Source organism: Ranitomeya imitator, chromosome 10 (genome assembly GCF_032444005.1).
Source record: "Ranitomeya imitator isolate aRanImi1 chromosome 10, aRanImi1.pri, whole genome shotgun sequence".
In the NCBI taxonomy this organism is placed as follows: domain Eukaryota; kingdom Metazoa; phylum Chordata; class Amphibia; order Anura; family Dendrobatidae; genus Ranitomeya; species Ranitomeya imitator.
Genome location: NC_091291.1, coordinates 81,187,604 through 81,213,150, shown reverse-complemented (window position 1 = coordinate 81,213,150; position 25,547 = coordinate 81,187,604). Strand labels below are relative to the sequence as shown.

The window sequence follows — 25,547 nt, the reverse complement described above, 5'->3', positions numbered from 1 at the left end:
TGCTACAGACTTGGCAGAGGACTCTGTTGCCACGTGGCACCTTGGGCTATAGTATAACAGAAGCTGCCTTGGCGCTGCTCTATAACGGGGACATTTTAACCATGTCATGCACAGAACTCCCCTGCTCCGGTGTTCACCACACCAAGCTCCTGTATCACAGCTGTCCCAATGGTTTTGAGATTTGTAATATTTTAAATAAAACCGGAGCAATCAATTCTTTCTGCTCTATACTAGTCCTGGATGAATGTTCTTGTATTTTAAAGTCCATAGCAATTATAGGGAAGTAGTGATGCATGGATGCATTACACATACACCGTCATTTCACTAACTGCTGATATATGTATTGAAGATGGTGTTTTAAAGCGCGTATGAATGATATAATCATTAGAATAAGTGGGATTCTGCCTGACAGAATGAAGCATATTTCCTAAAGCCTCCTTATTAGAAAGTTCCAGTGTCTCCAGGACGCCCTCCTCCCATCCCATCTGGATGTGGTCCAGCAATCCCTCCCCTTACTGCAGTAAGAAGCTGAACATTGCGGCAGAGGGAGGCAGCGGTGTGACTACTGCAGCCACAGAACCTGTGAGCAGACTCAGGGAACAAGGTAAAGCATCCTCATAGCCAGAGAGCAAAGATGCATGCACGCCATTGTACCAAGTAGGACACACATGAGGATCATTTGCATCATTGTGTTGGGGGGACTCACATATCTGCATGAGACCTAGGACACCATGATGGGTGTGTAGAGGGGTCTAGAAATTCTGAACTCCATTATGGAAGACAAGACATTCCTACATACACGTAACGCAACATTGTATCACCATGTGCTATGACTGTCTATGATGTTACCCACTAAATACAAAGGGTTAAATGACAAATCCAGCACGGCTACATCTGCATGTACATGTGATTGACGTAGAAACACAACATGTGGAATAGACCTAAGAACAGACCGACCTTCAGAAATGCCTCTGTTTCATCCGGCAGATATCTCTGTTCTGTAAGGACAGGGGATGCTCAGACATCGAAAAACCTTCATCCCTGAGATTTCAATCTACCCATGTGATAGAGTAACAAAAAAGGCTAATAAGAAAAAAGCACAAAATCACAAATAAGTCAAAATATTACAAAGGAAAATCAAGGGACAGATTTAGTTGGGACTTTTAGTCTTTTCTACATATCATATGGTAGGTAGAAAACACAATCCTTCATGTTAGAAAAACACAAGGAAAAAAAACTGCAAAAATCTACAGATTAGAAAAACAGCCAGAAAATGGGAAACAAAACACTAGAAAAATGTAGACGAGTTTCTGGTGTCTGCTGTGCCTAGAAATATTTGTATTGAAGCCTTTCTTGAAATATTCGGTCTTTTATATAAATGTTATTGAGAAAAATATGTCTACTATAGAAGCACATAACAAAATAAAACTTCTTCCATGATCTCTAAGTGATAAAACTCTGGGTACAAATGTATAAATATTCATTATATGGGTTTTCTAGTATTTCTAGTAATAACAAGTTTTACGCAAAAAAGTATATAGATTTCCAGAAAGTCGGGAGTTGTGGCCCATGTGTCATGCTGGGAGAGTTCTTGATAAAAGATATTTATAATTTTACTAATTAGAAGCTATCAGTAGCCATATTATATTCCTTATCGTGGCCCACACTATAGTTGTAAGCTGGCACACGACATGTCCCTAAAGGTCCATGAAAATCAAGGTGCACACGGAATAAGGCACTGTGGGAGCATAATATTGTTTGTAGGAGAACTTTGAGGACATCATACTGTGGGAGGGTCGCTGTGGGTGTCATACTATGAGGAGGTTCACTGTGTGGGCATCATTCTGTTAGGGGTCACTGTGGGGACATTAGCATGATACAGTAGGGGGGTCACTATTAGAGCATATTGTGTGTGGGGGGACTTTGAGGACATCATACTGTATGAGGGTGGCTGTGGTTGCTTCATACTGTGTGTTTGAGAACTGTGGGAGCATAATACCGTTTGTAGGAGAATTTTGAGGACATCATACTGTGGGAGGGTCGCTGTGGGTGTCATACTATGAGGAGATTCACTGTGCGGGCGTCATTCTGTTAGGCGTCACTGTGGGGTTATCACACTATGGGTGGAGGTCACATTTGGGACATCATAGTGTGGAGGGGTCACTGTGAGGGCATAGACATGGTACTGTAGTGGATTCGCTGTAAGTGCATCTTACTTTGGTGCATTCACTGTAGGGACATCAAACTGTGCTGAAAGTGTCAAGTTGCATGCATTATACTGTGAGAGGTCACTGTGGGGGAATTATACTATGAGGGGGTCACTGTGGGGACATTAGCATGATACAGTAGGGGGGTCACTATTAGAGCATATTGTGTGTGGGGGGACTGTGAGGACATCATACTGTATGAGGGTGGCTGTGGTTGCTTCATACTGTGTGTTTGAGAACTGTGGGAGCATGATACTGCTTGTAGGAGAACTTTGAGGGCATCATACTGTGGGAGGGTCAATGTGGGGTGTCATACTATGAGGAGGTTCACTGTGCGGGCAGCAGTATGTTGGGCGTCACTGTGGGGGCATCATACTGTGGAATGGTCTGTGTGGGGACATTAACATGATACTATGTGGGGGTCACTGTAAGAGCATCATACTATGGTGGGGCCATTGAAGTTATCATACTGTGGAGAGAAATCATTTTTGGAGCATTATACAGTGGGGAGAGTTCACTTTGAGGGTATCATACTTTGGAACAGTCACTGTGGGGGCATCATTCAGTTGGGAAAACACAGTGGGGGAATGCGCATGATACTGTCTGGGGATGACTATTTAAAGCTGGGATCACACACAGCGAGATACGGCCGAGTCTCGCGAGTCTCACAGGTTAAAACCAAATTCTGGCACCGGCACTCCGGTGCGGCGCCTGCAGCCGCATAGCACTACATGGAGCTGCACTCTCCGCTCCGGAGTGCCAGTGCCAGAGCTTGTTTTTAACCTGCGAGACTCGGCCGTATCTCGCTGTAGTGTGACTCCCGGCCTTAGGGCATCTAGCTGTGGAGAGCTCACTTTGTATGTATCATACTGTGGGGAGGTAACTGTAGGAGCAGCAAGCTGTGAGGGGGCACTATGTGGGCCTTATGTTGTGCGTGGTGAAACTGTGAAGGTATCACACTATGGAGAGGTTACTGTGGGGGCACATTATGTTGAGGAATTAATTGGTAGGGTATTATACAGTTCAATAGGGACATTTCGGGTGGGCGGGGGCTAGTACTCTATATGAAAGGGTTATTGTAGTGGGAAAAGTTGGGAGAAATGCCTTTCTCTTTGAACAGTGCCTATGTGCTGTGACCTCGCCTACTCCACCATATTTTATTTTATTTTTTTGTGGGGGAGGGGAGGGTTAGGTTTTATTATGCCTAGTTTGTATTTTTACTAAGAGGCACAATTTTTTCTGTATAAGCCCCGAAGTGCAACATGACACACTGAAGATATTAATATCCATCATTGCCATTCTGAACATCGAAATGTTCACGAAGTTACACTGTTTTATTTTATTTAAGCTTCCATTAATGATGAGATGGATGAGCTGAACCTGGCGTTGTGAAATGCTGTGAAGAAATCATGTAATACAAAGTGACACAATTGGATCGCCCCCAGACACAGGGCCACAGGTTACTCAGTACCGGTCCTTTCTGTCTCAGTTCTGGGGTCGTCACGGTGGCTCGACCCGGTCGTGACCCTGCTAAGGGGCATCCAATAAAGGGTGATGGTGCGTAGTGCGAGGAATAACCAGGACACAGGGTTCAGTTTCTTTACCTTTTACTGAAGGTTTCAGGATCCTCAATCCAGGGCACTGTCAACAGGGCTGTCTGAGACCGGCCACTCCGAAGGCACATCCAGAGTTCCCTTTGCAGGTGGAAATCAGTGTCTACCCACTAGCGCCTGTGTATTGTAGTGCTTCCCTGCTGAGCATTCAGGATAGTCCTCACAACTTCTGTTCTTGTTCTTTCTAGATCTTTCTCTTCTCCGTCCCCCAGGTATGTTGTGGCTAGGACGCACCTTTATGACAGGTAGGCCTGGAGCTATTCTGGAACCCTAGTGTCGCCCCTCTCCCACGATTGCCTCCTATGTCCTTCTTAGGTGTTGTATGGTAGACAGCCAACCTGTAATTAACTGTCCTGCCGCTGTTTGAAGTAATGAGTGGAGACTGTTACTTCTTCGGTGCTCCGGCCACCGGCTATGTGCCTCAGTAAGATGTTGCCGTTCTCGGGGCACGACTCCTACTGGCTCTCCTTTGTGCTGATCTCGTTTCTCACTGTTCCACAATATCCTTCACTTCGTGTCTCTTTCTTAGGATACCGCCGCAAGGTAGTGCAGGTGCAGTTCCGTAACAATCTGTCCTTTCGCTAGGTACCTGCCAGATTTCCCAGTTCTGACAGGTCCTCCGTGGAGCTCTCCCAGGCTTCGTTCTGCCTAACTTCCTGTCCAACCCCTAGTTTTACCAATGTGAGGAGTGGCCGAATAAATAAGCCATTTACTCCCCCTAGTGGCCGGAGTGTGAAGTGTAGTGTGTGCTCGGTGATACCTGGTCAGTAGAACTCCTTTAGTGCCATCAGACGTACCATCACTCCCCTTAGTGGCAGAGCGACGTTACTGCAACGACCAGATCTCTGGGGCGCTGCACTCCCCCCGGTTAAATCCAGTACTCCCGGACTGGGAAAAGAAGAACAACAATACATGTTAATAGAAAACACACAAAAACTCTTATATATATACTATGAACAAGTAAATATAACAGTGCTTTCCATTATGGAAGGTAAGGACTAGGGTTGAGCGAAACGGGTCGAAATTGTTCAAAAGTCGCCGACTTTTGGCAAGGTCGGGTTTCATGAAACCCGACCCGACCCCAGTGGGGGGTCGGCCATGAAGTCGGCGATCTTTTGAATCTGGAATCGGAATTCCAATCCCGATTCCCGATATGTTTAAGATATCGGGAATTGGTATCGGAATTCAGATTAAAGTGTAAAATATAGAATTAAAATAAAAAATATTGCAATACTTACCCTCTGACGCGCCCTGGTACTAACCGGCAGCCTTCCTCCTTCGAATCCGCGCTTCTAGGACCTTGCCGTGACGTCGCGGTGACGTCGCGGCTTGTGATTGGCCGCGCGGCCGCCCATGTGACCGCTCGCGCGGCCAATCACAAGCCGCGACGTCACCCGCGACGTCACCGAAGGTCCTGGAAGGGCTGATTCTTAGGAAGGAAGGCTGTCGGAAGGAAGCAGGGCGCTTCCTAATAGGAATATACTCACCCTCGGAAGCGCCCTGCTTCCTTCCGACAGCCTTCCTTCCTAAGAATCAGCCCTTCCAGGACCTTCGGTGACGTCGCGGGTGACGTCGCGGCTTGTGATTGGCCGCGCGAGCGGTCACATGGGCGGCCGCGCGGCCAATCACAAGCCGCGACGTCACCGCGACGTCACGGCAAGGTCCTAGAAGCGCGGATTCGAAGGAGGAAGGCTGCCGGTTAGTACCAGGGCGCGTCAGAGGGTAAGTATTGCAATATTTTTTATTTTAATTCTATATTTTACACTTAAATATGGATCCCAGGGCCTGAAGGAGAGTTTCTGCTCCTTCAGACCCTGGGAACCATGGAAACCCAATGCACTGCATTGGGTTTCGAGTGTCGGCCGACCCCGACCCTGACTTTTTTATAGGATCGGCCGATTTCACTCGACCCGACTATTCCAAAAGTCGGGTTTCGTGAAACCCGACCCGATCCTATAAAAGTGAAGGTCGCTCAACCCTAGTAAGGACGCTTGAACGTTGCAAAAGATTGGTCATGCACAGTCCATGACTCCTAGTTCTGTAGGTGCAACCATAGAATAGCAGGGACCCCGGGTAAACAAAGGGGCCCCTGTGGAAGTTTTGGAGTGATTCACTGTCCATCACGCCATTGTCCATTTTTAACCTATAACACAGATATTTACACAAGCATTTTCAACCAAATAACAACTATCGTTAATATCGCCAAGGTCTATAACGAAGTGGAGTCTGATTCTTGGTGCTATGCGTGGACCTCCGCAGCGCAGGGGTTGCTACTGGCCTGACAGGACGCTATCGCTAATGTAGTGCACTGTCTTCTAGCTACACTTCTAGTGATTCTGAGCAGCACTGGCATACTTGCGTCCTCAGTGCTACCACTATTAGTGGTGGGCATGGCAGATTCACCAATGACAGAGGGAGGACCCGCTGGTTCGACCGTTGGCATCGCATCTTCTGGTGGGGTCGGCTGCGCTGGCGGGTCCAGCTGCCCTGGCACCACATTTAGTTCTGGCGGTCTCGGTTGACGGAACGTTAGGACAGGTACCACAATGGCCTGATTTATTTGAGTCCAGGACTGGGGAAAATCGCCAAGAACAGTGTGTATCATCTTCTCTTCTTCCACGGGCGGAGAAATCCTGGGATCTGTTTCCCCATCTTTCAGCTTCTCCGGGCATATTTTCAGGTGGTCTCTGGATATGGCCGCTGAGGTCTCCCCTCCGTCCTTACTGATGAGACAGACCTTTGTTTTGTCGAAGTCGGAGGGGAGAATGGTATACGGTTCCGCTTCCCATTGATCATCAAGCTTGTGTAGTCTCCTCTTTCTTTTGAGTACTTGCTCACCAGGTGCCAATGGAGCCGCGGGAGCATGCTGGTTGTAGTCCCTCTCTTGCTTCTGTCTGGCCTGAGCGAGACTCTTTTCCACACATTCCTGTACTTTGCAGTACCTCTGCTGCCTCTCGGTATCCCAATCCGCATCTGGTGATATATCTTCGGGGGTCAGAACCCCCATGTCCAGATCGACGGGTAACTTGCTAGACCTTCCTCGCATCAGGTACGCTGGGGTGCAGTTGGTGGAATTCACCGGAATGTGGTTGTACATGTCCACCAAGTCTGGTAACTTTGTAGGCCACAAGTTCCGCTCCTCTACAGGTAAGGTTTTCAGTAAGTTGATCACCACTTGATTCATCTTTTCATACATCCCATTGGTCTGTGGATGGTATGGCATGGTTCTGATCTTCTTACATCCGTACAAATTGCAGAACTCCTGGAACACCTCCCGCTTCAAATGCCGGCCCCTGATCGGTCAACACCTTCTCTGGGTACCCATGGGGTCGACAGAAGTACTGCTGGAAGGTTTTGGCAGCCATCCTAGCCGTCAGATCTTTGACTGGTACGACTACCAGGAACCTGGAATAGTGGTCCACAATGGTGAGAGCGTAGATATACCCTGACCGACTAGGTGTTAGCTTTACGTGATCCAGCGCGACCAACTCGAGCGGCCATTTGGTGATGATGGGCTGCAAGGGAGCCCATTGGCTGTCACGATCCTTCCGGCGTAGGCTACAGGGGCCACACTCTCGACACCACCTCTCGATGGCCTTCCTCATGCCGATCCAGTAGAACCTCCCATGGAGTAGCCTCTCCAGCTTCCTCCATCCGAAGTGTCCTGCCCCATCGTGGTACGCTCCCAGGACCATGGGCACATCTTGTCTGGGGACCACAATCTGCCACACTAATTCGTGAGTGCGAGGGTCGATGCTCCTTCGGCACAGCTTGCCATCGTGAAGAAACAGTTTGCCCCTCTCCTTCCACAACTGTAATGTCTCCGGTGGATCATCCAGGCCAGGATGCAAACCCACCTGCGTCAGGAGCTCTTTCACCCAACGGACCGCAGGGTCACCATCCTGGTTCTCTGTCCACCCGTGGTGGGGCAGGGGATTCAACGGGGCGCCCTGTTTGTTTCTGCGCCTGTTCTCCACCTGATGGGAACACTGAGTTGCCTTGGGACGATGGAAAGCGGGCAGCTCCACTTCTTCAAATGCTTCTGGGTCTTCCTCCATTTCGGGTAGGTGAGGCATTCGGGACAATGCATTGGCATTCGCATTCTTGTGCCCCGCCCGGTACTTGATGGTGAAGTCGTAATTGGACAACCGGGCCATCGACCGCTGCTCCAAGGCGCCGAGTTTCGCTGTGTCCAAGTGCGTAAGTGGATTATTATCCGTGAAGACGGTGAATTTCGCTGAGGCCAGATAGTGCTTGAACCTCTCCGTCATGGCCCAAACGACTGCGAGGAACTCCAGCTTAAAGGAACTGTAGTTGTCTGGATTCCTTTCAGTGGGGCGAAGCTTCCTGCTGGCATAAGCGATTACTCGTTCCTCGCCCTTCTGGACCTGGGACAGCACCGCTCCCAGCCCCACGTTGCTGGCGTCCGTATACAATACAAATGGTTGGTCGTATTCCGGGTAGGCTAGTACTTCCTCTCCCGTTAGTGCCGATTTTAAGCAAGTGAACGATCCTTCCAGTCCGTTGTTCCAATCCAACGGGGTATTCTTACCCTTGGGTTTCTTGGGCTGGCCCACCAACAGGTCTTGCAACGGCGCGGCCTTCTTGGTGAAGTCCTTGATAAACCTCCGGTAGTAACCCACCAACCCGAGGAACTGCCGGACCTCATGAATGTTACTGGGCTGCGGCCAGTCCTTGATCACCGTGACCTTGTCGGGGTCTGGGGCCACTCCTTCGGCACTCACCACATGGCCCAGGTACTGTACTTTGGGTTTGAGCAGATGGCATTTGGACGGTTTCACCTTTAAGCCAAAGTTGGACAGCGCTTCAAAGACCTCGGCCAGGTGCTTAAGATGGTCTTCATAGGTCTTAGAGAAGACAATGACATCGTCCAGATACAGCAGCACGGTCTCAAAGTTCTTGTGTCCCAAACAGCACTCCATCATCCTCTGGAACGTCCCCGAGGCGTTACACAATCCGAAGGGCATGTAGTTGAACTCGCAGAGACCCATCGGCGTCGTGAAGGCTGTCTTTTCTTTGTCCGCCTCTGCCACGGGAACCTGCCAATACCCACTGGTGAGATCTAAAGTAGAGAAGTAATTAGCAGACTTCAATGCAGCCAAGGACTCCTCTATCCTAGGCAGGGGGTATGCGTCCTTATGTGTAATGCGGTTTCATTGCCTATAATCCACACACATCCTCATGGTGCCATCTTTCTTTCTAACGAGGACTAATGGAGCTGCCCAGGGGCTACAGCTGTCTCTCACTACCCCAGCCTCCTTCATCTCTCGCAACATGTCCTTGGCACACTGATAATGAGCTGGGGGTACAGGACGGTATCTTTCTTTTACGGGCGGGTGATCTCCTGTGGGGATGTGATGTTGAATCCCTTTTACCCGCCCGAAATCAAGGGGGTGTTTGCTGAATACCCGCTCATACTCGTGAACCACCCTGTAGGCCCCCTGTATCTGGTGAGATGGAGTAGCATCAGTGCCCATATGAAATTCTTGGCACCAATCTTTTGATTGCTCTGCAGAGCCGTTGTCCTCCGCCGACTTGGACGGAGCCAAGGGCCCAGGTGCCTGTATCACACTATTATTAACAGTAAACAGCTTGGCAAGTGTGACATATTTAGTTAGGTGGACTTCCTCCTCCCCGCAGTTAAGAACATATACCGGCACCCTCCCCTGCGGACGTCAACCACCCCTCTGGCTGTCAGGAGGGTAGGCCTATTCTCCGAATACACAGGTTCTACCAGGGCCTGATAGTCTTTACCCCCGAGACCTATGGCTGCCCGACACCATATTAACATTTCACTCCTGGGGGGTATTGCAATGGGGTTCGAATCACTCACTGTGACCCGGCCAATTTCACCACCAGTCAGCTCCACTTGCTGTCTCCGCATTAGGGCTCTGATTTCTCTCTGTAAGGCACGTTGTTCACTGTGACCAGCTGTCTCTGCTACTTGCTGCAACAAAACAATAACTTCTGCAAGACAATTTTCTATGACATTAGTACCGATGGTCATCATGGGGTTACGTTCACGCAGGTCAATATCAACAATGACAATTCCTTGGGCCTCCAATTCTACCCGCCCCACCTTAATAGTGACCTCTTTATATCCCGCTTGCAGCAGTGGCTGACCATTGCTAGCTATTATGGTGAAATCATCATCAGGGGCACGGGTGATGTCAGTGTCCTCCCAATAACGTCTATAAAGAATGTAGGGCATAGTTGTCACCTGGGAACCGGTGTCCAGCAAAGCATTCATAGGGATACCGTCGATCACGATGGGGAGAACAGGATGCCCCCCAACGTATTTGGCTCTCCAATTTTGCGGGCCTGGGCATTCTACTCCTGGGGTTTCGCCCTTGGCCCCAGGGGTTGCTCGTTTAACTGACAGTACCTTGCAAGATGGCCCACCTGGTGGCAGCGGCGGCAGATAGGTCGTCCATCCTGATGAAAACGATCGTCGTCTCCGCCTCTGGTCGATGGAACCCTCCTTGGTTGTTGCCAGGGGACATCCTCCGGTCTGGAAGCCAGCTGGATATTCTCCTTGGGGGCCTCCTGTACGGACTGGACTGTCCGGGCTAGGGCAGCAATGCTCCTGGTCAGTTCCTGTACCTGGAGGCGCAGTCCTGCAGGGGAGTCATCTTCCAGGATCTGGGCATCGGCCTCGGCGGAGACAGGTGCGTCCGGCGCCACCTCCGGGTGGTATGTGAGGGCTTGCCACCTGGGAAGTGTGGCACGGCTGGGCTGCCGCTCCGGTAGCACCTGGATAGCTTTATCTTTGAATTGCGCGAAAGTCAGATCTGGATTCTGCATGACCAGGAAGTGTAGCTGGGCCCTCTGGTTACTGCACAGGAGCCCCTCGATGAACCGCTCTTTCAGGAGTTTATCTTCATCTTGCATGCTGTTTGGGTCACTTTGCTTGATGGCCCACAGCGCCTCCTGCAGATTAAGGGCATAGTCTCGTAAGCTATCCTGCGGCCGCTGCTTGCACCCATAGAACATCAATTTAATTTCAGTAGCGGTGCCGGTGTCAAAGGTGGCTTTAAGCTTGGCAAATACTTGTTGTGCAGTTTTCTTGTCCGCAGCGGGCCAGGACTTTACTTCCCTCAATGCCGCTCCAAAGAGTTGGCCGATTATCATATGAACCTTCTGAGGCTCCGTCAAGGGATAAAACTCGAGCAGGCTACAAATCCCTTTTTTAAAGTCAGTTAACGTATGAGCTTCTCCAAAGTATCGTGGGAGCCAGGCGGCCCCTGGTAGGTACGGCATAGAGAAGGGCATTATGGCTGCTGTAGCGGTGGCAGTATCCGGCTGGTTGGTGGGAGCGGTAAGCCCCGCGGCCTCTAGCGGTGATACCGGGTTTGTGGCTGCGCTTACCGTGGAATCCGGAAGTGCTCCCGAGTCTGCAGCTGTGGCCACCACCTCCGCTCCTCCGGAATCCGACATGGCCGTTCCTCCCCCTGGCTAAACTGTCGGGGTCGGGGTTCTCCTTCCGGGGTCGGCGCCTCACCGCGTCTTCCGCTCCGCGCGCTTTTCCAGATGGCTCCACCTACGAAGCTATGGCTCCTCCCTTCGCGCTCCACACGGCGCGGCAATGGCAGATTTTTGGCGGCAAATAGCGGTACACAGTCTTTGCAATAAGTCACAGTTCAATCACAGTTCCAAGGCACACATGACCTGTTTCTTCAGGCTTAAGTACAATCCTGTTCGTGACGCCAAGTTGGATCGCCCCCAGACACAGGGCCACAGGTTACTCGGTACCGGTCCTTTCTGTCTCAGTTCTGGGGTTGTCACGGTGGCTGGACCCGGTCGTGACCCTGCTAAGGGGCGTCCAATAAAGGGTGATGGTGCGTAGTGTGAGGAATAACCAGGACACAGGGTTCAGTTTCTTTACCTTTTACTGAAGGTTTCAGGATCCTCAATCCAGGGCACTTTCAACAGGGCTGTCTGAGACCGGCCAGTCCGAAGGCACATCCAGAGTTCCCTTTGCAGGTGGAAATCAGTGCTACCCACTAGCGCCTGTGTATTGTAGTGCTTCCCTGCTGAGCATTCAGGATAGTCCTCACAACTTCTGTTCTCGTTCTTTCTAGATCTTTCTCTTCTCCTTCCCCCAGGTATGTTATGGCTAGGACGCACCCGTATGACGGGTAGGCCTAGAGTTATTCTGGAACCCTAGTGTCGCCCCTCTCCCACGATTGCCTCCTATGTCCTTCTTAGGTGTTGTATGGTAGACAGCCAACCTGTAATTAACTGTCCTGCTGCTGTTTGAAGTAATGCGTGGAGACTGTTACTTCTTCGGTGCTCCGGCCACCGGCTATGCGCCTCAGTAAGATGTTAACGTTCTTGTGGCACGACTCCTACTGGCTCTCCTTTGTGCTGATCTCGTTTCTCACTGTTCCACAATATCCTTCGCTTCGTGTCTCTTTCTTAGGATACCGCCGCAAGGTAGTGCAGGCGTGGTTCCGTAACAATCTGTCCTTTTGCTAGGTACCTGCTAGATTTCCCAGTTCTGACAGGTCCTCCCTGGAGCTCTCCCAGGCTTCGTTCTGCCTAACTTCCTGTCCAACCCCAAGTTTTACCAATGTGAGGAGTGGCCCAATAAATAAGCCTTTTACTCCCCCTTGTGGCCGGAGTGTGAAGTGTAGTGTGTGCTCGGTGATACCTGGTCAGTAGAACTCCTTTAGTGCCATCAGACGTACCATCACTCCCCTTAGTGGCAGAGCGACGTTACTGCAACGACCAGATCTCTGGGGCGCTGCACAATCTTCAATGTTTTTCATCTCTGCTGTCAGTAGACGTGAGGACCTGGAGAACTCAGCTCACAAGCTGAGCAGACGGGGCAGGACTGGGGTAATGCTGTGCAGCAACAAACAGCGCTCCAGCTGATGAGCTACTCCAAATGTCAGACAAAACAGTCTCAGGGCATTTAGGGGTTATAAAGCCTCACTCGTTTTCTTAGAAGCATATGAGCCTTAATGCCCAGTACGCTTTTTCATTTTTTTTTACATATTCTATTTAAACAGTTGCCACATTTTTTAGCTTATTAAGGTGATTGTTGTGCCTTTTTTTGCTAGCAAATAGTATAATATTATTTTATCAAGTTTAACCATATAGCAGCTGCTTTTCTGCAAATTTAGCCTTTGCTGTGTTAAAAAGGGTGAAAATAACTTTTTTTTCACATTCAAACTCTTTTCTTTTTTAAAAAAAAAGTAAAATGTAAATGATATTAATTTCAAGCATTTTGTGATGGTTGTTTTGATATATGTACCAGTTAGTGTCACAGCATTGGGTGCAGAGCTTTCTGTACAATTGACAGATTTCTATTTATTTTTTAAGGTGTTTGGTATGATTTTTTTCATATTATACTTTTTTTAATGATATGTCTTAATAGACATAAAAAATAACATAATGTTAAAATACTGTAAATCCCGAAAAGATCTTTTTTTCTGCTTTTGAGGTCTTGTTTTTTTCTTTCTTATCTTTATTTTTATATTTCTCCCATAACTGGAACAGCCATAGCAGCCCAGCTACAGTAGAAAGCAGCCTTGTGTGTGCGGTGCTGGGTCTGGTTATATGACCGGCCGCCTAGAGACCATATGACCGCGGACACCAAAGGAAGTGGTGACAGCGCTGCAATGTAAGAGCTGCGTTAAAACCACAGTAGATGTGATAAAATAAAACTAAACCATATTCACCTCAGTCCATGCCAGTCCATGTGAGTCACCCACCAGGGCCGTAGGGTACCCAGTAACGGGTCCGGTGTTCACAGGGGGATCTCACGGTGGCTGCAACTCGGTCCATGGCCCTGGGCACCCATGTAAATGGGGAAAGTCTTTAAAGGGATTTAGTGAATAGAGTTTATGTTCGTGACTCCACCTGTGGTATTCGGCCAGGGGGGGACCGACGCTGCGTTAAGGGATCCTCTGGGGTGATGTTATAGCAGCTAGATGGGGCAGCATGGTGGCGCAGTGGTTAGCACTGCAGCCTTGAAGTGCTGGGGTCCTGGGTTTTAATCCCACCCTGGACAACATCTGCAAAGAGTTTGTATGTTCTCTCCGTGTTTGCGTGGGTTTCCTCCGGGCACTCCGGTTCCTCCCACATTCCAAAGTCATACTGATAGGGAATTTAGATTGTGAGCCCCAACGGGGACAGCGATGATAATGTGTGCAAACTGTAAAGCGCTGTGGAATATGTTAGCGCTATATAAAAATAAAGATTATTATTATTATATAGATGGTATACCTTCCCACAGGTAAAGTATATCCCCAGGGCTCCCGGTGTGTAGATGGAAGATGGCAAATGGAACAGTAAAGAACGAGGACACATGTTTGCAGTCTCTTTACCTGGTTTACTGAATACTTCAGGCAGCGACAGTGAAGACTACCAGATCACAGGTACAGGCAGGGTCCGGCTGGCTTGGAAACGAATCTAGAGTCCCCTTTACCAGGTGGGAGTTGAAAGCCTTCCTCAGAGCTCGGTGGTGTTTTAGTCCCTTACTGCCTATGGCTTCACATAAGGTCCTCACAGTTGTTCTCTCTGTCCCTCATATAGGATAGGACATAACCCATATGACTGGTGACTTGAGCCTTTTTACAGGGACTCTAGCATGCCCCAGGCTCTATAGGTGTCACCATGTCTCCTGGGTATTAAGGCGGACAGGTAACTTGCAGTTTAGCTGTCCTGCTGGTTTCTGATGTAAGTCGTAGAGTCCTTAGAACCTCGGTGGTCCGGCTACCGGTTCTCTGCGCCTCAGAGGGAGGCAGCCTTCTCTTAGCTGGTCTCCCCTGATATCTTTCCCCTGTGCTTCGCTCTTCTTCATGCTCAGTCAACGGTGTTCGGCTGTCAGCATAATCTCTGTCCAGGAGCTTCAGCACTTTCTGGCTGAACGGCCCCTCCAGTCCTATAGACTGCTCTCTTCTGTCTCTCTGACAATCTAATCTCTCTTTCCCTCCAAACCACAATATATATAGGGGAGTCACCTAGTAAATAGGATCAAAAGCTCCCCTTTGTGGCCTGGAGTGTGAACATGTTGTGTGTATGGTGGTTACCTGATAAAAGATATCCTTCATCGCTTCCAAACGTAACTACTGTGACGACCTGGACCCTGGGGCGCTACACATGCGCTTCGATTCTTGCACGAGTAATACAGACGTCTGGTTGCGCCCTAAAGGGGAAATCTGCACGTTATTAAATTCATGGGTTTACTTACTTTTTCTCCCTTCAATGTGGGTTTTTACTCAATATGCTCAATTAATGAGATGAACAGACAAGTATCCTTGTGTTAGTTTAAGTGGGTCGCCACTGCCTATTATTGACACCCAGAACACATTTTATTCGCAATCATCTTAAAAATATCAGAAATTTCAAAGGGTTTGCATACTTTTTATTCTGACTGCAAATCTATTGGCCACAACTTGTCCTAAACATAAAGTTGCTTTATTAGACAAAAAATATTTTAAAATATGAACCATACAATAAATGATGCATGTATGAGCATTCAGAAAGGGAGATAGATGCAGTGAAGGTAAAGGAGGTGGTAAGTCAGGTCTGGTCACGGGTATACTAATAGTTGGTGTGCAATGCCAAACAAATAATACTCGCCAAATTCCCAATAAATATACAGTATAATCTAGATTAGGGCAGCACGGTGGCGCAGTGGTTAGCACAGCAGCCTTGCAGCGCTGGGGTCCTGGGTTCTAATCCCACCCAGGACAACATCTGCAAAGAGTTTGTATGTTCTCTCCGTGTTTGCGTGGGTTTCCTCCGGGCACTCCGGTTTCCTCCCACATTCCAAAGACATACTGATAGGGATTCTAGATTGTGAGCCCCATCGGGGACAGTGATGATAATGTGTGCAAAATTGTAAAGCGCTGCGGACGCCCCAACGCGCGTTTCTCACTATTACTTTCTCAAGTGGAGAGACCTAAATGAACAAGCTGGTTTTAATTAAATCTACCTAGATGAAATGTTTATTGGGAATCTGTCCAGTATTATCTGTTTGGCATTGCACAACAACTATTAGTATACCCATGACCATACCTGACTTACCACCTCCTTATCTACACTTGACCTATCTTCTTTTCTGAATCTTCATACACGCATCATTTATTGCATGGTTCATGTTTTTAAATATTTTTGTGTAATAAAACAACTTTAGTCTTTTTATATTTTGTGAGTGGTTTCCATGAATTCCTTGTATTCATATGCAGGTTGTTGTATTATGTAGTAATCCATCTCCTATAAACTGTATATTATTGATCTGTCTCTAGCCACTGTAACTATGATGATATGTTTTTTGAACATTTGTATGAATTGTCTTGAACATTGTGGCTCTCATTCTGAAACATGATTACCCTGAAAAGCATATGCTAGTTAATATATTTAAGATTTCTTTTTTTTTCTGCTTAGGTGCCAATAAAGAAGAAACATGAATTACTTACTGCCAATGATGACACTAGTTGCTTGTAAGTAATAGAAAATAAGGAAACAATTGTCTTTATATATAAGAGACATCACCAGGTCATTGTGCTTTGAAGCTGGCCAGGATCGCTGGAGAGTGCTGTTACCGCCTAATCCCCGCCAGCTTCAGCACAGCGCTTACTAGCTACACAGCAGCGGTGGTCGGTCTCCTAGGCAACTAGCTTTAAACAAAAGTGTTAATATCTCGAAAATTGCTTAAAATTTTCATAAGCAGTAAATTGCAAAAGTGCTGTTTTTACAAAGCCTACCGCACAAAATCCATCTATGATGATGGGATATTCCCTTGCCTGTGTGAATGAGCACCAGGGCCATCCCTTTGCTATTTGAACGAGATCTGTGTCCACTAAAAGGCTATTTTGGAGGATAGTAATATTACAGGTATAAAATGGGTGCCCGCAGTTAGAAGATAAGAGAGGCCCGTACTCTAATGGAGGAGTGTTTGGTAATGGACAGCTGGCTGAGAACATTTTGACACTATCGTTAAGCTCTTCTTATTAACAAGAATTTTAATGCCTGGTAAAAAAAATTCCATTTAGCATAACTTTTTTAAATTATTTTATATCTTTTAACTTTGATTATTTTGCAGTACTGCAGGCATGCAGTGCTCAGAAAATTACCAGGTTCACAGCTTGCCTGATGGGTCGTGGTCCAACGCTCCGGTTAGACTGCCGTTATATGAACATTACCAACAATGATTTGCGCTACGAATTCCGTCTGAAGCGTAGAAAAGAACCTGAGATCATCCTGAGTACCATAAACCTTAATAAATTCAATGACAAATATCATAACCGTGCCAGTGTGTACAGAGAGCGTGGCCTCGTGCAGCTGCACATTCAGCGCTACAACACCTCTGACTTGGGCGAGTATACTTGCACTTTGAACATTCCTGAGGACCTCACCATCAACCAAACAGTCTCCATCAACGTCAGTAAAGGTAAATTTAGCCAAGGCTAATTGAGCAATTTCTGTGCATGTCACAAAGTATCGTAGTAAAGTGTATGGGGTCCTCCAACGCTCCTTTGGCAACAGATTTCAGGGAAAAGAAGGATCGGGCCGTTGGATTTCAAAATGTCTGATCCTGGGGTCAAAGAGTGGATTCTCTTCTCTTTCTATGATGAACATTTGTACTCATGGCAGAACTAAGACATGCCCATTAATTAGCTGGCAGCCAATTACTCCTTTGGTGGACAGCAATCATTTCATTCTTTAGTTTAGCCAAGTGTGTATGTGTTCTGAGATGGAAGAGGGCAGTTAGCTGCTGTTAGATACCTCCGGAGGTCGCTTTTCTCCATGAGAACAGGATCAGCAGGTGAACTGCCTGATCCGTAAAGGGAATCTGTTAGTATGATCACCTCTCCTAAGCAGTCTACATGGGCACGCAGTTCATATGAAGCTGAAAGAAATAATGCCTTGATATCTGTGATCCAATGTCTTATTCCAGAGAAATTCACATTTTTCACATATTATGTAAATGAGTTGTTAAGATCTATGGCTCGGACATAGATCTCACCAAGAATCTGCAGACAGAGCTGATTTGATAGGAAAGGGAAAGTTACCAATGTGAAACATGTAATGACTGACAGTCTGCTCCCTGGATCTCACTGCAGAGCTGTGAGTGATTACAGATATCTGAGCTTTGTCTCATTACAAACACATCTGCAGTTGTAGCTCTCCTCTCCTACTGTCAGATCACATGTACTGCCACTCCCCCACACTGGCTGTCTGTGAGATGGAAGTTGAATAAGTGTCAGTTGTAGTCAGGCACAGCTCTGCAACAGAGCTAACAGTGCTATGAGCGGAGAACTGCTGTTGTAGATGTGTTTCTAATGAGACAAAGATGAATGTCTCACATTGTTAACTCCCTCTTTCATCAGAAAAATAAACATAAGCTCTTGAGGAAGATTCTAGTGAAGATCAGTATCCAGCTCACAAATCTTAACAGCTCATTTACAAATTAAGAAAAAAATGTTGATTTTTATTGGATAAAACATTGTATCACAGATATGAAGGTATGAGTTTGTTCAACTTTCTATGATCTACATGCCCATATAGACGGCTTAGGAAAGCTAATCCTACTGATGGATACCCTTTAAGGCCCCCCTACACATTAGATTAATGACACCCAAATTCTGTGATATTTGGGTTCACTCAACAATTTGATGTGCGTGAGAGCCTCTTATTTCTCACCAGATAGATGATGCTCGGTGAAATAAGGATCCAGCTTGTCCAGCATCAGACTGCCAATCCTTTTGTTCTCAGCGAGATAAGCCAGAGTATTCTGACAGTGGCTCTCATAGAGAACACAGGAGCACTCGGCAGAGCGGGCGCTCCTGTGTATGGGATAAACGGCAGAGATAGCTGCCGGCTGAACCGTCACTCAACCATCATTCAGCCTACAGCCATCTATTGTGTATGAGGCTTTGTAGGTCCTTATAGAGTTTTCTTTTATGTTATGCTGTATGCAGGGACTATTAATAAGGGCTTGTCATATAGCAATATTCATTATGAACTTACACAGTGATTCTATGTATTCAGCTTGAAGTGAACCAATGGTTGACACATTTCCTCCCTTTTCTTCTTACAGCGAGGCTGGAGAGATGTGGTGCAGTCAGTATCCTTGCCCTAAATACATCATGGCCTCTCATCTCACTACTCTTCCTGCCCTTACTGCAAGCTGGTGGCTTCCTGTAACGATTGGTCAACATTTCAAGACATAATTTCTTTCTGTTTCATTATGGTATTGGACAAAATGAAAACTGTTTCAATGTCATTACCAGAAAATTCTTATGCCCTTGTCCTATCTTTCTTCCGAGCAATGCATATGAAATAAATCAGGTAAACGTTCACTACTATATGCAAAAGTAATAGTCACATGTGACCATTGGTAGGTTGTAGGATGGATCTCCTATATTAAAACTGTATGAGTAAAAATTACGTCTCGCTACTAGTGATGAGCGAGTCTGCTTGTTACTTGAGATTTCCGAGCATGCTCGGGTGTTCTCCGAGTATTTTGGGTGTGCTCGTAGATTATGTTTGTGTCCCCGCAGCTGCATGATTTGCGGCTGTTAGACAACCTGAACACATGCAGGGATTGCCTGTTTGTTAGTGAATCCTCACATGTATTCAGGCTGTCTAACAGCTGCAAATCCTGCAGCTGCGGTAACACAAACATAATCTACAAGCACACCCAAGATACTCGGAAAACACCTGAGAATGCTAGGAAATCTTGAGTAACAAGCACACTCGCTCATCACTACTCGTTACCCATTGCAACAGGAGATTTGTTTCCAATGAAATTAGGAAAATAATAAGCTGATGTCTAACAAGTTTCTATGGTATCGGAGAAGCTTTGATGTCCAAGGCTCCAGAGGCTTCTGGCATAATAATCGCTGCATGAAAAGTGTTTGTGTCACCAATACCAACTCGTCATAATACTGCTTTGATTTTCAGCCTTACCCTTGAAAAATTGGTACAGTTGCTCTGGGTAATACAACAATTGTTACCAATGTAAAAAGAAAGGTTCTAATAATGCAATATAAATACATCATAAAAACCCAGTCTTATTTTTAAACTACATTTTTATATAATTTTTCTCCTCCATCTCTCTAAGGTCTTCTTTATGCATTATATTGTAAAGCCTTCGATTTGAATCAATTTCACTAAGGCTACGTTTACATTTGCTTTGCGTCGGGCGCAGGTTTGGCGACGCATAGCGACGCATGCGTCATGCGCCCCTATATTTAACATGGGGGCGCATGGACATGCGTTGTCTTGCGTTTTGTGACGCATGTGTCATTTTTGGCGCAAGTGTCAGGGCGCAGAGGACGCAGCAAGTTGCATTTTTTTGCGTCCAAAATCATGCCAAAAAAGGACACATGCGTCACAAAACAATGCGTTTTGCATGCGTTCTTGTTTGCGTTGTGCGTTGCGTCGCCGACGCAGCACCGCACAACGCAAATGTGAACGTAGCCTATCTCATCGGTTAAAGTTGGCCATACAATGTGTCATTCAGCAGACAGCTGTCTCTCCCGATCCCCCCATACACACGAGCGTTCATGTGCTGCTACAGGTAAAGCAGAGAAAGCTGCTACCTAAAAAAAAAAAAGGATCGGGTGTTAAAATTCCAACTGCGCTATCCTTCTCTCCCCAACATCATCTGTCAGGAGAGAGTCAGGAAGTCTCATACACATCCAATGGTCGTCGAGTGAAATTGATGGGATTGGACTTTATCTCAAGTGTATTGGGGCCTTAAATAGGTTGTCCACTACTTAATCATTGATGACCAATCTTTAGGGCAGGTCATCAATGTCTGATTGGTCGGAGTCCGACACCCGGCACCCTTGCCGATCAGCCGTTCTTGGCGTCGGCGGCATCCAGCTGGAGATTCTCAATTGCAGAGCTGCTCGATCTTTTGATAGAAGCCACAGCAGGGTACTGCATACCCACATCCTATTCAAATCAATAGGAGACGGATGTACAGTTGTGCTCAAAAGTTTACATACCTTGGCAGAATTTTTGTTTTGGCCTTTTTTCAGAGGATATGAATGATAACACGAAAACTTTTTCTCCACTCATGGTTAGTGGTTGGGTGAAGCCATTTATTGTCAAACTACTGTGTTTTCTCTTTTTAAATCATAATGACAACCCAAAACATTCAAATGACCCTGATCAAAAGTTTACATACCCCATTTCTTAATAACGTGTATTGCCCCCTCTAACATCAATGACAGTTTGAAGTCTTTTATGGTAGCTGTGGATAAGGTTCTTTATATTTTCAGATGGTAAAGCTGCCCACTCTTCTCAATTAAGCATTATCAGATGACAGCCGCCGAGAACGGCTGATCTGCGGGGGTGCTGCGTGTCAGGCTCCGACCAACCAGACATTGATGACATGACCTGATGATAGGTCATCAATGATAAATCAGTGGACAACCTCTTTAAGGTTCGATGTACATTTTTGATAGCTGTTGGCCAAACGCTAGATCAGCCAACAACTTTCTGTCCTGACTTTTTCTCCCCGCCCATCTATAAACCTACACAGCTTGGCCGAGCATGCATATATTAGTAGTAGGAAGAGGATATTCCGCAGCTGTCAGACCCCTTACTGGGGTTTTTCTTCCTGAAACCAAAATTCTGTTGAAATACAACTATCTGATCCTTATTTTTGTTGACTTTTGCATTTGTGTTAAAGTCAGGAAACCCCAATTCCCATCAGATGGTCACTTAGCCCTTTGCAAAGCCTAAAACAGACATAATGGAGAAAATTGATTAAAGACTTTTGATTATACAATGTTACAATATTTTTATGTTACAGTTATGCTAAAATGATTATACCTTACAGGCCTGGAGCCTGGGGCTGCACTGCTGACAGGTTCTGATAGGAAAATGTGTTGACATGGATACTTTGCAATGGGCTCACCCTCCATACTAAAATCTACACCCCAAGGGCTCGTGCAAACAACAGTATTTTGGGTCCGAGTGGGATCTGACAAAACATCAGATCACCCTCAGACCAATCTTATTCTATGGGGACGTTAACATGTCTGATTTTTTCCTCACAGCATGTTTGATTTGCATCCGATATTTAGACCACTGTTGGCCATGGAAATCAGTGAGTGCGTGGAAAAAATTTGATTGGATCGTGTCTGAGTGAGAACCGATTTTCACAGACTAACACAATGGAAAAGATGGAGAATATTTTTTCTATGTTCTCCTCATCCAAGAAAATTAGATCACACTGAGTTCCGACTCTGATCTGGTCAAACACTGATCAGAATGTGATTAGCAGAATGGGCCTGATTCTGTCCGATGTGTCCCTAGATTAACAGACGTAAAGGTTGTTAAATGTATGTCTACCTGTCCAAAACAGATGTAAATCTCAATTGCAGTGGGGAAAATAAGTGTTTGATACATTGACGATTTTGCAAGTTTTCCCACATACGAAGAATGGAGAGGTCTGTAATTTTTATCGGAGGTACACTTCATCTGTGAGAGACAGAATCTAAAAACAATCCAATTGCATTTTATTGCATAAAATAAGTGTTTGATAAAATAAAAAAACAGAACTAAATATTTGGTACAGAAACCTTTGTTTTCATTAACAGCAGTCAGACATTTCCTGTAAATCTTGACCATGTTTTCACACACTGCAGCAGGGATTTTGGCCCACTCCTCCACACACATCTTCTCCAGATCTTTCAGGTTTTGGGGCTGTCTTTCAGTAACACTCAGTTACAGTTCCCGCCAAAGATTTTCTATTGGGTTCAGGTCTGGAGTCTGGCTAGGCCACTCCAGGACCTTGAAATTCTTCTTGCAGGGCCTCTTCTTAGTTGCCCTGGCTCTGTTTCATGACATTGTCATGCTGGAAGACCCAGCCATGACCCATCTACAATGCTGTTACTGAGGGAAGGAGGGAGGTTGTTGGCCAAAACCTCACAATGCATGACCTCATCCATCCACCCTTCAATACTGTTCAGTTGCCCTGTCCCCTTTGCAGAAAAGCACCCCCAAAGTATGATGTTTCCCCCACCATGGAACGTGTTCTTGGGGTTATATTCATCCTTCTTCTACCTCCAAACACGGCGAGTGGAGTTGATATCAAAAAGCTCTATTTTGGTTTCATCTGGCAACATGACCATCTCCCATGCTTCCTCTGGTTCATCCAGATGGTCATTGGCGAACTTCAAATGGGCTGGGACATGTGCTGGCGTGAGCAGGGGACCTTGTTTTCACATATATTTGAGACTGTGGTCAAAGCTCCCTTTAGGTCATTGACCAGGTCCTCCTTTGTAGTTCCGGGCTGATTCCTGACCTTTCTCAGAATCACCCTTACCCCACAAGGTGAGATCTTGCATGGAGACCCAGACCGACAAAAACTGACAGTCATCTTGTGTTTTTTTCCATTTTACAGTAATTGTGCCAACAGTTGTCGCCTTCTCACCAAACTGCTTGCCTATTGTCCTGTAGCCCATCCCAGCCTTGTGCAGGTCTACAAATATGTCCTTGGTGTCCTTAGACAGCGCTTCGGTCTTGGCCATGGTGGAGAGAAGGGAGTGTGATTGAGTGTGTGGACAGGTGTCTTTTATACAGGTAACGAGTTCAATCAGGTGCAATTAATACAGGTAATGAGTGCAGAGTAGGAGGCTTCTTAACCCCTTTCTGCCAGCTGACGGAATAGTACGTCAGCTGGCAGATCCCCTGCTTTGAGGTGGGCTCCGGCGGTGAGCCCACCTCAAAGCCGCGACATGTCAGCTGTTTTGTACAGCTGACATGTGCGCGCAATGAGCGCGAGCGGAATCGCGATCCGCCCGCGCTCATTAACTAGTTAAATGCCGCCGTCAAGCGCTGACAGCGGCATTTAACTAGCGCTCCCGGCCGCGCGGCCAGAAGTGCTCGCACTGCTGACCCCGTCACATGATCGGGGGTCAGCAGTGCATCGCCATAACAACCAGAGGTCTCCTTGAGACCTCTATGGTTGTTGATGGCCGATTGCTTTGAGCGCCACCCTGTGGTCGGCGTTCAAAGCAACCCTGCATTTCTGCTACATAGAGGTGATCTGTGCTTCACCTCTATGTAGCAGAGCCGATCGAGTTATGCATGCTTCTAGCCTCCCATGGAGGCTATTGAAGCATGCTAAAATTTAAGAAAAAAAGGGATTAAAAATATAAAAAAAATAAAAAATATATAAAAGTTCAAATCACCCCCCTTTCGCCCCAATCAAAATAAAACAATTTAAAAAAATCAAACATACACATATTTGGTATCGCCGCATTCAGAATCGCCCGATCTATCAATAAAAACAAAGGATTAACCTGACCGCTAAATGACGTAAATGACATAGCGAGAAAAAAATCAAAACGCCAAAATTATGTTTTTTTGGTCGCCGCGACATTGCATTAAAATGCAATAACAGGCGATCAAAAGAACGTATCTACACCAAAATGGTATCATTAAAAACGCCAGCTCGGCACGCAAAAAATAAGCCCTCACCTGACCCCAGATCACGAAAATTGGAGACGCTACGGGTATCGGAAAATCGCGCAATTTTTTTTTTTTTTTTTTAGCAAAATTTGGAAATTTTTTTCACCACTTAGATAAAAAATAACCTAGACATGTTTGGTGTCTATGAACTCGTAATGACCTGGATAATCATAATGGCAGGTTAGTTTTAGCATTTAGTGAACCTAGCAAAAAAGCCAAACAAAAAACAAGTGTGAGATTGCACTTTTTTTGCAATTTCATCACACTTGGAATTTTTTTCCTGTTTTCTGTTACATGGCATGGTAAAATCAATGGTATCGTTCAAAAGTACATCTCGTCCCGCAAAAAATAAGCCCTCACATGGCCATATTGACGGAAAAATAAAAAAGTTATGGCTCTGGGAAGGAGGGGAGCAAAAAACGAAAATGAAAAAGCGGAAAAAGCTCCGGGGGTGAAGGGGTTAAAGACAAACTTACAGGTCTGTGAGAGGCAGAATTCTTGTTGGTTGGTAGGTGATCAAATACTTATTTCATGCAATAAAATACAATTTACTTATTTAAAAATCATACAATGTGATTTTCTGGATTTTATTTCTCGATTTCTCGATTCTCAGTTGAAGTGTACTTACGATAAAAATTACAGACCTCTCCATTCTTTGTAGGTGGGAAAATGTGCAAAATCGGCAGTGTATCAAATACTTATTTTCCCCACTGTATATCTCAGCGTCAGTTTATTTTGTAGAATATATTAACAATACAGAGTATGTTGGCGCTATACAGTGGGGCAAAAAAGTATTTAGTCAGTCAGCAATAGTGCAAGTTCCACCACTTAAAAAGATGTGAGGCGTCTGTAATTTACATCATAGGTAGACCTCAAGTATGGGAGACAAACTGAGAAAAAAAAATCCAGAAAATCACATTGTCTGTTTTTTTAACAATTTATTTGCATATTATGGTGGAAAATAAGTATTTGGTCAGAAACAAACAATCAAGATTTCTGGCTCTCACAGACCTGTAACTTCTTCTTTAAGAGTCTCCTCTTTCCTCCACTCATTACCTGTAGTAATGGCACCTGTTTAAACTTGTTATCAGAATAAAAAGACACCTGTGCACACCCTCAAACAGTCTGACTCCAAACTCCACTATGGTGAAGACCAAAGAGCTGTCAAAGGACACCAGAAACAAAATTGTAGCCCTGCACCAGGCTGGGAAGACTGAATCTGCAATAGCCAACCAGCTTGGAGTGAAGAAATCAA

General features: G+C 46.2%; 1 protein-coding gene across 2 annotated transcripts; it reads left to right on the top strand.

Moving 5' to 3' along the window:
• Nucleotides 1-519: 519 nt before the first annotated feature.
• THY1 (Thy-1 cell surface antigen) lies at nt 520-25,062 on the top strand. Of its 2 annotated transcripts, XM_069740875.1 has the most exons (5): nt 542-604; nt 14,085-14,226; nt 16,241-16,296; nt 16,899-17,246; nt 18,897-25,062. In XM_069740875.1, exons 3-5 carry the CDS (start codon nt 16,260-16,262, stop codon nt 19,001-19,003), a joined length of 492 nt encoding a protein of 163 aa, XP_069596976.1. In that variant the 5' UTR covers nt 542-604; nt 14,085-14,226; nt 16,241-16,259; the 3' UTR covers nt 19,004-25,062. The 2 variants fall into 2 exon arrangements, with proteins under 2 accessions (XP_069596975.1, XP_069596976.1); XM_069740874.1 differs by lacking the exon at nt 14,085-14,226 and having other exon boundaries at nt 520-604.
• Nucleotides 25,063-25,547: the final 485 nt, after the last annotated feature.

Bases quoted from the DNA above. Each gene is read 5' to 3' on its own strand.
- THY1 (XM_069740874.1), top strand. From the start codon at position 16,260: ATGAATTACTTACTGCCAATGATGACACTAGTTGCTT. The intron at 16,297-16,898 runs GTAAGTAATAGA...ATTATTTTGCAG, and splicing joins AATGATGACACTAGTTGCTT to TACTGCAGGCATGCAGTGCT. The intron at 17,247-18,896 runs GTAAATTTAGCC...TTCTTCTTACAG, and splicing joins CTCCATCAACGTCAGTAAAG to CGAGGCTGGAGAGATGTGGT.